The 16,289-nt window shown below is 50.4% G+C and overlaps 1 protein-coding gene across 2 annotated transcripts in view; it reads left to right on the forward strand.

The window, feature by feature from the left end:
- znf710b (zinc finger protein 710b) overlaps nt 1-16,289 on the forward strand; it is a 39,268-nt gene that overhangs the window by 13,963 nt on the left and 9,016 nt on the right. Inside the window, exons 1-2 of one of the 2 annotated variants that reach the window (XM_083650993.1) lie at nt 7,750-7,811; nt 11,246-12,895. In XM_083650993.1, the coding sequence (XP_083507119.1) occupies nt 7,767-7,811; nt 11,246-12,895 (1,695 nt within the window). In that variant the 5' untranslated portion in view covers nt 7,750-7,766. Of the gene's footprint in view, nt 1-7,749; nt 7,812-11,245; nt 12,896-16,289 lie in introns of those variants that run through there. The other variant, XM_083650994.1, reaches the window with a different exon arrangement.

A 16,289-nucleotide genomic window follows, 5' to 3' on the forward strand; every position in this document is an offset into this window, starting at 1 on the left:
AGGTGAGAGGGCAGCTAGTGAGGCCTAGCACAGGTGAGAGGGCAGCTAGTGAGGCCTAGCACAGGTGTGAGGGCAGCTAGTGAGGCCTAGCACAGGTGAGAGAGCAGCTAGTGAGGCCTAGCACAGGTGAGAGGGCAGCTAGTGAGGCCTAGCACAGGTGAGAGGGCAGCTAGTGAGGCCTAGCACAGGTGTGAGGGCAGCTAGTGAGGCCTAACACAGGTGTGAGGGCAGCTAGTGAGGCCTAGCACAGGTGTGAGGGCAGCTAGTGAGGCCTAGCACAGGTGAGAGGGCAGCTAGTGAGGCCTAGCACAGGTGTGAGGGCAGCTAGTGAGGCCTAACACAGGTGTGAGGGCAGCTAGTGAGGCCTAGCACAGGTGTGAGGGCAGCTAGTGAGGCCTAGCACAGGTGAGAGGGCAGCTAGTGAGGCCTAGCACTAGCACTAGCTGCACTAGCATTAGCACTAGCATCCCCTCTGAGCACTTCATTTCAAAAGACACCTGAAAGGAGCTGCTTTTCACTATTAGGATTTACATGCTGAATATGTTGGGATATTTTAATGTAATTGTGTGTGTGTGTGTGTGTGTGTGTGTGTGTGTGTGTGTGTGTGTGTGTGTGTGTGTGTGTGTGTGCGCGTGCACGCATGGGAATTGGTGAAAAACCAACAATGCCATTGTGTGTTTTTGCTGCAGCCATGTTTGTTAAACCACAAAATAGAACGAGATACATTTTGTGTTCTCTACCTCTCTCTCTCTCTCTCTCTTTTTCTACCTCTCTTTCTGTTTTTCTCTCTCCAGCTCTCCTTCCCCTCCCCCTCTTTCTGTTCCTCTTTCCTTCTCTCTCCCTCTTTCATTCTACCTCCCCCTCCCTCCCTGTCTCCCCCTCCCTCCCTCCCTCCCTCCCTCCCTCTCTCTCTCTTTCTCTTTTTTCCCCTCCTGCTCTCGGTTTTCATCTCGCTCTACCCCTCCCTCTCTCTCTTGCTTCTCTCTGGCTTGCTCTCTCTCTCCCTCTCTCTCTTTCTCTCTCTCACGTTGCACACAGCCCCTCCCTCTCTCTCTTTCTCTCTCTCTCACGTTGCTCACTGCCCCAACTCTCTCCCTCCCTCCCTCGCTGTCTCTCCCTCCCTCCCTCCCTGTCTCTCTCTCTTCGTCTTTTTTTCTCTCTCTGTCTCTCTCTCTCTCCCTCCCTCCCTCCCTCCCTCCCTGTCTCTCTCTCTTCGCCTTTTTTTCTCTCTCTGTCTCTCTCTCCGTCTCTCTCCCTCTCGAACATCCTCCCCTCCCCCACTGCTGCTGCCTCTCATTCTCTCTCTCTTTCTCTCTCTCCTCTCTCACTCCACCATTTCACTCACTCACTCCCTCACTCGCTCACTCACTCCCCCTCCCTTCCCTGTTCTCTTTATCTCCTCCCCTCCCTCACCCTTCAATCCCTCTTTCATTCCATGCAATCATCTGTTCTCTCCCTCGCTCGCTCTCCCTCCCTCCCTCCTGCTCGCTCGCTCTCTCTCTCTCTCCTGTTCTCTCTTTCTCTCTCTCTGCTTCCTCCATTACGCCCCCATTTTGTCCTCTTCTCTGCCGTTTCCCTCTCTCTCTCTCTCTCTCTTTCCTCCATGTTCTCTCTATCCTGTTGTTTACCACGCTCCCCCATCAGGCCATTTAGGATACAAACTTTACTCAAAACTAACAGTTTCTTTATCAAAGATACAAACATTTTATTATCAACAGCAACATTTAGATTTAGATGATAAAAACGATATGCCTTGAATAAAGGCTTCCTTCCCTATACCATATACCTATACCATATACCTATACCATATACCTATACCTATACCATATACCTATATACCATTACGCACGTTCTTATCAAAGCAAACTACGCTGGCATTCACTGGCCTGTTTCATTCACATTCACATTAACCCAAATAGAATAGCCTGCCTCTTGTCATAAATGGCCCAGAAGCTAGCCTAGCAGCTAGCCCCACAGCTAACACACGGGTGGCTCTGTTAGCCTGTATGCAACAAGTGGCTAACTTGCTAGGCTAGAAAACAGGCACAAGTGACAGTCGTCAGCCACACTGGAATGTAAACTAGGAGAACCAGGTGACTGCCTCACCTGTCTGCTTCACAGACAAGATGGCCTCCTCATTTCAACTGCTCCTCCTTCACAGCTGGGATGAGACGTGTGTGTGTGTGTGTGTGTGTGTGTGTGTGTGTGTGTGTGTGTGTGTGTGTGTGTGTGTGTGTGTGTGTGTGTGTGTGTGTGTGTGAGTGTGTGAGAGACGTGTGTGTGGCCACTTTCACACACAGATCGCACAATATTGGTTTAAGCGAGAACAAAAAATAACAATTTTTATTTTTTGTTCTCGCTTAAACCGAATGTTTTATGGTCACTCAAGATTGTCTGGATCACGTGTTTGCTTGGTTCGAGCCTTAAAACTCGTTATATTTGGATTTATCGAAACGTCTATGGAGAAAATGGAGGCGGAACTTACTTCCGGGGCAAATTACGTCACGTAAAGTCACGTGCCCGTTGAGCTCTATTGGAGAGCAGCACTCACTAACTGGAAGTACGTCAAGCTACAGGGCAGACGTTTTGAATCAGTCATGTCACAAAACAAGCTACAGGGGAGACGTTTTGAATCAGTCATGTCACAAAACCAGAGAATAGGACCCAGGTTGAAAATATCCGGAGTTATTGTTGTTAAAGATACTGTTCTGAAACACTAGTGACTATTTGGACTTGGAATGTGACTCTCTTGTTTCCACAGCATGTGAATGTGGTGTGTATAGTCCCTTCATTGTATGGCGCACCATTGCAAGCGATCTACCAGGAACTTCTGGACAATTTGGGTTCTCATCACCATTCACATTCAGTCCATGTATGTATTTACCTCCATTGACCTATTCCATTTGCTTATTCCTTTAACATCTCCAATAGTGATGTAGTGAAAGTTTGTCACGTGGAATTTCCCAATTTGACCATAAGCATAGTTTGCATTGTTTAAACACTAGGTAGCACAAGGCTAACACATTTTAGTTTGGGTCATCATCATCACACTTCCCATAGGAACTCTCTACTGTTGAGACATTGGCTAGTAGGCGACAAGATTGATGCAGGTGAAACAGAAACTGAGAATGTTGCGTTCAGTTGTAGGCCGCATTTTGGGTTTCTGATTAAGGAAGAAAACACAACTGACGAGACAAAGTCGATTAGAGAGCCTCGTCTAACATGTACCACTCGCACCAGCCACCAGGCTGCGCTGCACCATGTGCAACATCATCACAGTGGAAGAACTCCCGTTGCCGGGGTTTAGTTAAATTAATGTACAACGCTGTTACTGTACACAGTATGTCAACTGTTCCACCCGGGCAGGTGTAGCCCCTCTTGCCCCCCCCTTGAGCTACTTCTTGAGCTATAGCGCCTCCGCCAAAATAAACCAGAGAAGAAGAAGATCCAACAGGCTGCAACGCTAGCTAACGTTAGCTTAGAAATTGAGTCAGCTAATGTCAACAAATGACGCACCACAACACAGAGTCCAACAACAAAAAACTCCTAAGCGCGCGCGCACACACACACGCACACACACACACACACACACACACACACACACACACACACACACACACACACACACACACACACACACACAGGTTTTATCTACCGGTAGTCCAGCCCATCTGGCCAAACAGCAGCAATATGACCACCGTCGGGGATAAACGGTAACCTAAGTCAACAACCTCATGCTTTCAATTCATGGAGGGACCTCAGCTTGTTTTAGCTTGTAGCTTGTTAGCTTTTTACCATTAAACTCTCTGCAGAAGACTTGTGTTGTCATCAGAATAAATGGCTGATTGGAGTCAAAAAGGGACGCACAACTATGACAAATATATTGTGATATTGTGGATTTAGCTGGCTAATGTTAGATAACGTTAGCTTGCTTGCTAACGTGGACGAAATCAACATTGGCTGTGCTTTGATTCAAGAAGGGACCTTTTTAGTTTGTAGTCTGTTGTGTTCGCTTCTTACCATGAAACTGTCTACAGAAGACCTGATACTATACTGCCATGTTACCACAATAAACCAAAATGACTGACAATGACACATATATTGTGATATTGTGGTTTTAGCTGGCTAATGTTAGATAATGTTAGCATGCTTGCTATTTTGCTCATGCGGATGACTTGCTATCTAGCTAGCATAGCTCGCCAATTTACCATCCAGATAAGCCCGGGAGTCTGGATGAATTAGTTGACGTTCTCGTGTGGATAACGTTATCGTGTGGATAACGTTATCGCGTAGATGACGTTAATGACGTTATCATGTGGATAACGTCTACCAATTCATCCAGACTGGTTACAAAGCAACCAACACCAGATCCATGCCGTCACTGTTTTGGCTGCTGCTAGCTCGCGCTGGCAGAGTAGTAATGTACGTCCAAGCAACAGGTGGCTGACTGCAGTTCCTCTAATTTCCACCAGTGTCAGTAAGAATCACAAATTCTGATTCTTACACATAGGGTCTTTAACGTTAGTGTAACTAGTTGCTAAATTAACGTGTCCTTCCTTGCCAAATCAAAGTTGACGTGTGTTGTGATCAATTCTTCCTAACGTTACCCCATCAAATCTTTCCTAACCTGTTTGTCATGTAAAGCTTGCCAGCTTGTAAGCATGTTTGCAAATCCTAGGAGTCTTCTACTAAACCCCAAGCAGGTTCCTCCTTACATCCGTCCACCCAGAGTCAATGTGTTGTCTCTCAAATGTCTCTCAAAACCCAAATCTGAGAATATTTTGTATTGTTAAGACGTGATTTTACCCAGTAGTGAAACTATGATCAGTTTAACAAATCATCAATTGAGCAGATGTTCCTACAGATGTTAATTGGCCGTGTCTGTGGGTGGGAACCTGGTGGGGTGTGAGTCCTGGTCACTCCACCTGTGCCTGGGGAACTGTCATTCCTCCCACGCACTACCTCCTGCCTGGTGAAACTCCTCACTGTCGGGCGAAGAGGAAGCAGCTGGCACTTGCACATGTATCAGAGGAAGCATGGTGCTAGTCTACGGCTCTCCCCAGATCGGCGGAGTGGGGTGGAGCAATGACCCGGACAGCAGGGGGGAATTGGACCAGTACAATTGGGGAGAAAATGGGAGGAAGAAATTCTGAAAAAATAAATTAATTAATCAATGTACTGTGTGGACCCCCTGGAACCCCCTCAAGGGCCCCCTTGGTGGTCCTCGGACCCCACATTGAGAACCACTATAGAAGATTCATATTTTCCTCCTTTTATTGTGTTGTCCCAACATCGTGGCCGGTAGCACACATGAGCTTTTTTCACACTCTGGCCAGTGTTGGCTCAGTGTCCATGGCTGTTTCATCCTGGCTGTTGGCTCAGTGTCCATGGCTGTTTCATCCTGGCTGTTGGCTCAGTGTCCATGGCTGTTTCATCCTGGCTGTTGGCTCAGTGTCCATGGCTGTTTCATCCTGGCTGTTGGCTCAGTGTCCATGGCTGTTTCATCCTGGCTCTACTCCTCCATGGCTGTTTCATCCTGGCTCTACTCCTCCAGAGTTCCACTGGTGCTTTGTTAGTTGCATGATGATGACGTGAAACCAGATGAAAGTTCTTAGTTGTCAATCACAGTCTCCTCATTTGGGCCTTTTGTGTTTGTGGTGGAGTGATTAGCAGGCCTATTTGATGCATCATTAGCGGTAGCATAATAATACCCACAACTCTCATTCTGTCTGCTTTCTTCTCTCCATCCATCTTCCATTTCTTCTTATTCTTTTACCGCATTCTGCTCCACTCTTCCCATCCCCCTCCGTCTCTCTCTCTCTCTCTCTCTCTCTCTCTCTCTCTGTGTCTCTCCCCTCACTCGCTCACCCCCTCCCCTCTCTTTTTCTTCAATATTCTTTCCTTCCACCACCCCCCCTCCTCTTCCCCCCCCCCCCCTCCCTCTCTCTCTCTCTCTCTCTCCATCTTCCCTCTCTCTCTCTCTCTCCATCTTCTCTCTCTCCTCCATTCGCTCATCTCCTTGTCAGTCACCTTCCATCTCTTTCTCCTCTCTCTCCCTCCCCTCTCTCTTCCCTCTCCTATCGCATACTTGCATCCAAGTCTGTGCAGGAAACAATCTTCCAATACTTTTCTGTACTCATAGAGCTGAATTGATAAATGAGGGGGAGAGAGGGGGAGACAGACAGAGACACGCAGAGAGACAGACACAGACAGGCAGACACACAGACAGAGGCAGAGAGACAGGCAGACACGCACACAGGCAGAGACAGAGACACAGACAGAGACAGGCAGACACACAGATGGAGGCAGAGAGACATTGAGACACAGACAGACATGCAGACAGAGACACGCAGGCAGAGACACACAGACAGAGGCATAGAGACAGAGACAGACACACAGGCAGAGACACAGGCAGAGGCATAGAGACAGAGACAGACACACAGGCAGAGACACAGACAGAGGCATAGAGACAGAGACAGACACACAGACAGAGACACACAGACACACAGACACAGACAGACACACAGGCAGAGACACACAGACAGAGGCATAGAGACAGAGACAGACACACAGGCAGAGACACACAGACAGAGGCATAGAGACAGAGACAGACACACAGGCAGAGACACACAGACAGAGGCATAGAGACAGAGACAGACACACAGGCAGAGACACACAGACAGAGGCATAGAGACAGAGACAGACACACAGGCAGAGACACACAGACAGAGGCATAGAGACAGAGAGAGACACACAGGCAGAGACACACAGACAGAGGCATAGAGACAGAGACAGACACACAGGCAGAGACACACAGACAGAGGCATAGAGACAGAGACAGACACACAGGCAGAGACACAGACAGAGGCATAGAGACAGAGACAGACACACAGACAGAGGCATAGAGACAGAGACAGACACACAGGCAGAGACACACAGGCAGAGACACACAGACAGAGACACACAGGCAGAGACACACAGACAGAGGCATAGAGACAGAGACAGAGACGGACACACAGGCAGAGACACACAGACGAGGCAGAGGCACATGGAACATACATGGACAAAGACAAGGGAGTGATTGACGGAGATCCTAGACAGGGAAAGATGGTGTAGAGACGGAGAGAGAAGACGAGGCTGGGAGAGGGGAGGCATGAAGGCTTCCTGGTACAGATAGTGGATTTAAATTTTTTATTTTTAATTTGTATTTTGGGGGGCAGGGGGCGGGGCTATGTACGTGTGTTTTCATCCTGTGATTTTGAGGTGACTTCGCCCATTTATCACTGGAGCCAGTGATATATGATCTCTGCTTTTTAGTTTGTTTGCTGTTTTTATTATTATTATTATTATTATTATTATTGTTACTATTATTATTATTATCATCATTATTATTATTATCATTATCATTATCATTATCATTATTATCATCATTATTTAGCTCTAGTAGACTGCCACATATTTGTTGGTTTGTTTGTTCGTGTGTGTGTGTGTGTGTGTGTGTGTGTGTGTGTGTGTGTGTGTGTGTGTGTGTGTGTGTGTCTGTGTGTGTGTGTGTGTGCGTGTGTGTGTGTGTGCGTGTGTGCGTGTGTGTGTGTGTGTGTCTGTGTGTGTGTCTGGAGTCTGTGTTTGTGCTGGCGTGCCCAGAGTCACTACCGAAACTGTGTTGAGGGGGCGGGCCCTGTTAGCCCCGCCTCCCCTCTTCCCCTCACGTATAAATAGGAGGGGAACATAGGCTATTCTCACTCAACACACTGAAGCACTGAAGAATGAGATCCTTAAAGCACCTGAAGCCTCACAGCAGGAGGAGCGTGGTGAGTTGACTGCAGGGCAGCATGTAGAGACCAGCATGTAGAGACCAGCATGTAGAGACCAGCATGTAGACTGATCATATTCACAACTGACAGCTAGAAAATGATGTTGGTTTTTGAAAGTTGCAGCCAGTGAGTTTCTTGCGTCGCCTTAAGTAATAATGTGATCATAATAATGTAATAATAATGTGATAATAATAATAATCATGTGATTAATATTTCTCCAGCAGCTTCACACACGTCCTCTTCAAGCCCTTTTCAACTCTTTCTCACTCGTCTCGTTCACTTCAGATTCATCTTTCATTATCTTTCATTTACTCTTTTTATCTCTCTCTCTCTTCTGTGTGTGTGTGTGTGTGTGTGTGTGTGTGTGTGTGTGTGTGTGTGTGTGTGTGTGTCTCTGGCTCTCTCTCTGTCTGTCTCTCCCTCTCTGTGTCTCTCTGTCTCTCTCTCTGTCTGTCTCTCCCTCTCTGTGTCTCTCTCTCTCTCTCGCTGTCTCTCTCTTGGTCTCTTGCTTGCTCACTGCCTCTCTCCACCTCCCTTTCTCTCTCTGTCTCTTTTGCTCATTGCTTTGCTCTCTCACTCTCTCACTCACCCTCTCACTCTTTCACTCTGCCCTCCCTCCCTCTGCCTCTCTCTCTCTCTACCCCTCCCTCTCTTTTCCTCTAGTGGTTAGTGTCTCTCTCTCGCTCTCTCTCTCAGCCTCCCTCCCCCTCCTTATCTCTCCTTCACTCTACCTCTTTCATTTTCTCCCTTTTCTTTTTTTCCTCTCCCCCTCCCCTCTGCTAGACTCTCTTGCCTGCTCGCTCTCTCTCTCTCTCTCTCTCTCTCCCCCTCTCTCTGCCCAGCTGCTCTGCCCCTTCTCTCTGTAAGCTCTCTCTCTCTCTCTCTCTCTCTCTCTCTCTCTCTCTCTCTCTGTGTGCCTGTCTCTCTCTCAGCTCTACTGCTTCTCTGCTCCCTCCCTCCCTCCCTCCCTGTTCTATGTGCCTGCATCTCTCTCTCTCTCTCTCTCTCTCTCTCTCTCTCTGTTCTCTGTCTGTGTTCTCTGTCTGTCTCTCTGTTCTCTGTCTCTCTCTCTCTTTCTCTCTCTCTCTCTCTCTCTCTCTCTGTAACTGCGTCTCTCTCTCTTAGCTCTCCTGCTTCTCTGGTCTCTCCCTTCTCTCTGCTTTCTCTTCTTTTTTCCCTCTGTTCTCTCTCTCTCTCTGCTCTCTCTCTCTCTCTCTCTCTGCTCTCTTCCCTCTCTCTCTCTGCTCTCTCTCTTCCCTCTCTCTCTCTGCTCTCTTCCCTCTATATCTCTCTCTGCTCTCTCTCTTTCTTGCCTCCCTGCTTTTCTATTTCTTAATCTGACTGTATTTTTCTTTCTCTTCTTTTTTCGTGTGTGTGTGTGTGTGTGTCACTCACCAGGCCATCTAATCACACACACACACACACACACACACACACACACACACACACACACACACACACACACACACACACACACACACACACACACACACACACACACACACACACACACACTCACTCATATATAGTTAGCACACTGGATGAATGTGGTGTCTGTCATAGTCCCATTATTCACATCAGTCTCAGTCACAGATCTAAAGCGTTCTGATTGGTCACAGATCTAAAGAGTTCTGATTGGACACAGATCTAAAGCGTTCTGATTGGACAGTCTTCTTCCTCTGAGGTCAACTACTCATACCTGAACCAATGACCTGGGAAGAGGCTAGTCTCCCCTCTCTCTCTCCCTCTCTATCTCTCTCGCTCTCTTGACAACTGGCTCAGAGAGGCTCTGATTGGAGGATGGACCTCAACACCTTTGTCCTTATTGGATTCAGATAAATGAAGGGCACATTCCCATTGGAGGACAGTGTAGTGTGCGTCCAGTCCACCTTGGTAGTGGGCCATGTCTCCATGTCTCCATGTCTGTCCTGTATGGATTGTTGTTTGGACCTGTTATCACGAGACAAAAGCTGATCGCATTTAATTTGTTTTCTAAAGATTTTGATTCATTTTTCTGTTCCAAAAGCTTAGAAAATTGCACCAAACAACATAAATGACAGCCTGACTTGTGATGATGATGATGTGAAGATGATGACAAATCTCTACTACAAGTCTTTTTTCAGGAGTGATCATGAATTCCCTGTGCTGTCGACACCTCACAGTGCTGCTGTGTGACTGTTCCACAGTGCTGCTGTGTGACTGTTCCACAGTGCTGCTGTGTGACTGTTCCACAGTGCTGCTGAGTGACTGTTCCACAGTGCTGCTGTGTGACTGTTCCACAGTGCTGCTGTGTGACTGTTCCACAGTGCTGCTGTGGGACTGTTCCACAGTGCTGCTGTGTGACTGTTCCACAGTGCTGCTGTGTGACTGTTCCACAGTGCTGCTGTGGGACTGTTCCACAGTGCTGCTGTCTGACTGTTCCACAGTGCTGCTGTCTGACTGTTCCACAGTGCTGCTGTGTGACTGTTCCACAGTGCTGCTGTGTGACTGTTCCACAGTGCTGCTGTGTGACTGTTCCACAGTGCTGCTGTGTGACTGTTCCACAGTGCTGCTGTCTGACTGTTCCACAGTGCTGCTGTGTGACTGTTCCACAGTGCTGCTGTGTGACTGTTCCACAGTGCTGCTGTGTGACTGTTCCACAGTGCTGCTGTCTGACTGTTCCACAGTGCTGCTGTCTGACTGTTCCACAGTGCTGCTGTGTGACTGTTCCACAGTGCTGCTGTGTGACTGTTCCACAGTGCTGCTGTGTGACTGTTCCACAGTGCTGCTGTCTGACTGTTCCACAGTGCTGCTGTCTGACTGTTCCACAGTGCTGCTGTGTGACTGTTCCACAGTGCTGCTGTCTGACTGTTCCACAGTGCTGCTGTGTGACTGTTCCACAGTGCTGCTGTGTGACTGTTCCACAGTGCTGCTGTGTGACTGTTCCACAGTGCTGCTGTGGGACTGTTCCACAGTGCTGCTGTGTGACTGTTCCACAGTGCTGCTGTGGGACTGTTCCACAGTGCTGCTGTGTGACTGTTCCACAGTGCTGCTGTGTGACTGTTCCACAGTGCTGCTGCCTGACTGTTCCACAGTGCTGCTGTCGGACTGTTCCACAGTGCTGCTGTGTGACTGTTCCACAGTGCTGCTGTCGGACTGTTCCACAGTGCTGCTTTGTGACTGTTCCACAGTGCTGCTGTGTGACTGTTCCACAGTGCTGCTGTGTGACTGTTCCACAGTGCTGCTGTGTGACTGTTCCACAGTGCTGCTGAGTGACTGTTCCACAGTGCTGCTGTCTGACTGTTCCACAGTGCTGCTTTGTGACTGTTCCACAGTGCTGCTGTGTGACTGTTCCACAGTGCTGCTGTGTGACTGTTCCACAGTGCTGCTGTGTGTCTGTTCCACACTGCTGCTGTCTGACTGTTCCTGCATGTCTGTTGGTTCTGTTCCAGGAGGAGGCGAGCCGGCGCCTGGGTAGATGCGAGCCCAAGGTGATGGCCCGGCTGGTGGACGCAGGCACACAGACTGATCCGGTAGTGGTGCTGTCCTTGGCCCAGGCCGCCGTGCTCGGTCTCATCTCCCAGAATGAAGTGTTTGGCGCCACCATCGCACCCAACGGCTTCTACACCGGCGAACCCAAAGAGTCCCCCGTGCCGCCAGTAGAGGGAGTGGACTACGAGTACGCGGACCAGCTCATCGGCGCCAACGGAGATTACCTGGGAGACAACCTGGGAGAAGACGGCCAGATGCAACCCAGCTGCAGTCACAGGAGGTGGCAGCAGGGCCACGCCCCCCAACACCCCGACGTCAAGATGGTCGATCGGCACGGCGCTCAAGGTGCCGACGGCTCCGCGTCCCACGTGAAGGGGGAGGCGGGGAACCCCGGGATGCCCTCGTGCGTCCACATGCTGAACAATATGGCTCCCAGAGGTGGTTTAGTCCAGGTGGACCCGGCCAGCCTCAGAAGCAACAACAAGAACTGTGCCGAGTGCGAGCGAGATACGTCCAGTCAGCCGCAGGCCAACGCACACGGGCACCCTCCCCCCTCGCAGGGGGGCCACAGAGGAGGGCCGCACGGCCACCGAGCGGTGCACGGCCACCGCGCCATGGGGGGCCACGGCGCCCGAGGCCAAGTGCAACCCGGTCACACGCGGGAGGACGAGGAGGAGGCGGTGGTAGAACACCGGGGGAACAGCATGATGAAGCCCACGCAGCAGGAGGAGGCCATCAGCAGCTACTTCCAGACCAGCGAGGTGGGCAGCTACGACTCGGGCGAGATGAGCATGGCGGGCGAGTATGAAGACAGCAGCCAGGGCATGATGTGGGCGGACGGGGGCGGAGCAGGGGGCGGGGCAGCGCCGCCGCCGCCGCCGCCGTCCCACCAGCAGCCGCCGCCGCCGCCGCAGCAGCAACAGCACCACCAACAGGCCGCTCGGAGGCACGGCGGCCGCAGGGTGGACCGGCTGGACATCAACATCCAGATCGACGAGTCGTACTGCGTGGACGTGGGCGACGGCCTGAAGCGCTGGAAGTGCCGCATGTGCGACAAGTCGTACACGTCCAAGTACAACCTGGTCACGCACATCCTGGGCCACAACGGCATCAAGCCGCACGCCTGCCAACACTGCGGGAAGCTGTTCAAGCAGCCCAGCCACCTGCAGACGCACCTGCTGACCCACCAGGGCACGCGGCCGCACAAGTGCACCGTGTGCAAGAAGGGCTTCACGCAGACCAGCCACCTGAAGCGCCACATGCTGCAGCACACCGACGTCAAGCCCTACAGCTGCCGCTTCTGCCGCCGCGGCTTCGCCTACCCCAGCGAGCTGCGCGCCCACGAGGCCAAGCACGAGCGCGGCCGCTGCCACGTGTGCTCGCAGTGCAACATGGAGTTCCCCACCTACGCCCACCTCAAGCGCCACCAGACCAGCCACCAGGGCCCGCACACCTTCCAGTGCACCGAGTGCAGCAAGTCGTTTGCCTACCGCAGCCAGCTCCAGAACCACCTGCTGAAGCACCAGAGCCCGCGGCCGTACACCTGCTCCCAGTGCGGCCTGGAGTTTGTGCAGCTCCACCATCTACGGCAGCACTCGCTCACTCATAAGGTACGGACACACCCGCCCCGCCGGACACGTCCGCGCCTCCCACCCAGACTCTTTGACTGCTCTAGTCGCAGACACGCTGTCGGTAGCATGTGCATAGCATGTGCATAGCATGTGCATAGTGCCTTAGACTGTTGAGGGGTTTCTTTCTTGTCACGTAAAAAAACAAACAAACAGAATGATATAGTGGAGAGCGAAACCAGACACACACACAAAAAGAAAGAGGCACTTTGGGAGCTACCACACCTCACAGTGCCTCTCTTCAGGTCATCACACCTCACAGTGCCTCTCTTCAGGTCCTCACACCTCACAGGGCCTCTCTTCAGGTCATCACACCTCACAGTGCCTCTCTTCAGGTCATCACACCTCACAGGGCCTCTCTTCAGGTCATCACACCTCACAGGGCCTCTCTTCAGGTCATCACACCTCACAGGGCCTCTCTTCAGGTCATCACACCTCACAGTGCCTCTCTTCAGGTCCTCACACCTCACAGGGCCTCTCTTCAGGTCATCACACCTCACAGTGCCTCTCTTCAGGTCATCACACCTCACAGGGCCTCTCTTCAGGTCATCACACCTCACAGGGCCTCTCTTCAGGTCATCACACCTCACAGTGCCTCTCTTCAGGTCATCACACCTCACAGGGCCTCTCTTCAGGTCATCACACCTCACAGTGCCTCTCTTCAGGTCATCACACCTCACAGGGCCTCTCTTCAGGTCATCACACCTCACAGGGCCTCTCTTCAGGTCATCACACCTCACAGGGCCTCTCTTCAGGTCATCACACCTCACAGTGCCTCTCTTCAGGTCCTCACACCTCACAGTGCCTCTCTTCAGGTCATCTTCTGTCCTTCACCCACTGAGGTCTGAGTGAAGTAGACAGGTAAGATCCACCGTACTACGTCCTTGTGTGTCTTCATGTCCAATCGATGTTCTGAACGAAGAGTCCAACTCAGAGGCCAAGAGGTCTAAGTAGAAGTGTGTATAAGCAGCAACACATACCATTCCAAGAGAATACATGGTCTGCATTGTATACAAAAGCTCCTAGACTAAAAATGTTGATTCGAAGATAACATGTCAAAATACAACTAGTTTAGAAGAGAATTCCCATTTCCATCACTTCTGTCCCTGGGTACCACAAGCTCATTTCCATCACTTCTGTCCCTGGGTACCATAAGCTCCAGGATGTCTCCTGGGTACAACAAGCTCCAGGATGTCTCCTGGGAGCATCATCAAGAGGGCTGTGCTTCTAGCTTTGGTAGAAACTTGTGTTCACGTTAACAGACCAAGATTTAAATGTTGAAGATCCTACATATAGCCTAAATTATCTTCTAAGCCAGGGGTGCCCAACCAGTCGATCGCGGTCTACTGGTCGAACGCGGACTGACCCCAGGTTGATCGCGTCAAAAATCGATTATTAAAAAAAAAAAAAAATTTTTTTTTAAATAATCAAATAAAAATATAATGGAAGTACATGCAGTTGTTTATTTTAATTATGGATCATAATACAATGCAATTCCAAATGCACTTTTATTTTAAAAGTAGCCACACAGTGAGAAAAAAAGAAAGTGAGAAAAAAAAAATCATGTATTGGGGAAAAAAAGTGATGCATCGATTGAAGATGCATCGAGAGGCATCGATAATCGTAATCGAATCGAATCGTAGCCCTCTGAATCGTAATCGAATCGTGAGGCCAGTGAAGATTCACAGCCCTAATGTCAAGTGGTTGTGGGACAACGAGAAAGTGTTGTGAGGTTAGTTACTGCAGGCTGGAAACGATGTGTGTGCGTTTGCGATGTTGAAACTGGACTGGTAGATCTCGGGAGACTGGCTACTTGAAAAGTAGATCTTGGGTCAAAAAAGGTTGGGCACCCCTGTTCTAAGCTGTGTCATTTCAGTTGCCATGCTCCTAACTTTATACCCAACAGACATAAATGGATAGAAATAGGACACTGCCACATTTGAAATTTCTTAGATTAATTAAAGGGATAGTTCGTATCTTTTTGATGTGGGTCGTATGAGGTAGTAGCTGACAGTCAGTGGACTACACACAGTAGAAGGCAGCTGGCAGTCAGTGGACTACACGCAGTAGAAGGCAGCTGGCAGTCAGTGGACTACACGCAGTATAAGGCAGCTGACAGTCAGTGGACTACACGCAGTAGAAGGCAGCTGACAGTCAGTGGACTACATGCAGTAGAAGGCAGCTGACAGTCAGTGGACTACATGCAGTAGAAGGCAGCTGGCAGTCAGTGGACTACACGCAGTAGAAGGCAGCTGGCAGTCAGTGGACTACACGCAGTAGAAGGCAGCTGACAGTCAGTGGACTACATGCAGTAGAAGGCAGCTGGCAGTCAGTGGACTACACGCAGTAGAAGGCAGCTGGCAGTCAGTGGACTACATGCAGTAGAAGGCAGCTGACAGTCAGTGGACTACATGCAGTAGAAGGCAGCTGACAGTCAGTGGACTACATGCAGTAGAAGGCAGCTGGCAGTCAGTGGACTACACGCAGTAGAAGGCAGCTGACAGTCAGTGGACTACATGCAGTAGAAGGCAGCTGGCAGTCAGTGGACTACACGCAGTAGAAGGCAGCTGGCAGTCAGTGGACTACATGCAGTAGAAGGCAGCTGACAGTCAGTGGACTACATGCAGTAGAAGGCAGCTGACAGTCAGTGGACTACATGCAGTAGAAGGCAGCTGACAGTCAGTGGACTACACGCAGTAGAAGGCAGCTGGCAGTCAGTGGACTACATGCAGTAGAAGGCAGCTGACAGTCAGTGGACTACATGCAGTAGAAGGCAGCTGACAGTCAGTGGACTACATGCAGTAGAAGGCAGCTGACAGTCAGTGGACTACACGCAGTAGAAGGCAGCTGGCAGTCAGTGGACTACACGCAGTAGAAGGCAGCTGACAGTCAGTGGACTACACGCAGTAGAAGGCAGCTGGCAGTCAGTGGACTACATGCAGTAGAAGGCAGCTGACAGTCAGTGGACTACATGCAGTAGAAGGCAGCTGGCAGTCAGTGGACTACACGCAGTAGAAGGCAGCTGACAGTCAGTGGACTACACGCAGTAGAAGGCAGCTGACAGTCAGTGGCAGTCAGTGGACTACATGCAGTAGAAGGCAGCTGACAGTCAGTGGACTACACGCAGTAGAAGGCAGCTGACAGTCAGTGGACTACACGCAGTAGAAGGCAGCTGACAGTCAGTGGACTACATGCAGTAGAAGGCAGCTGACAGTCAGTGGACTACACGCAGTAGAAGGCAGCTGGCAGTCAGTGGACTACACGCAGTAGAAGGCAGCTGACAGTCAGTGGACTACACGCAGTAGAAGGCAGCTGACAGTCAGTGGCAGTCAGTGGACTACATGCAGTAGAAGGCAGCTGACAGTCAGTGGACTAC

Source organism: Poromitra crassiceps, assembly GCF_964638095.1.
Source record: "Poromitra crassiceps genome assembly, chromosome: 14".
In the NCBI taxonomy this organism is placed as follows: Eukaryota; Metazoa; Chordata; class Actinopteri; order Beryciformes; family Melamphaidae; genus Poromitra; species Poromitra crassiceps.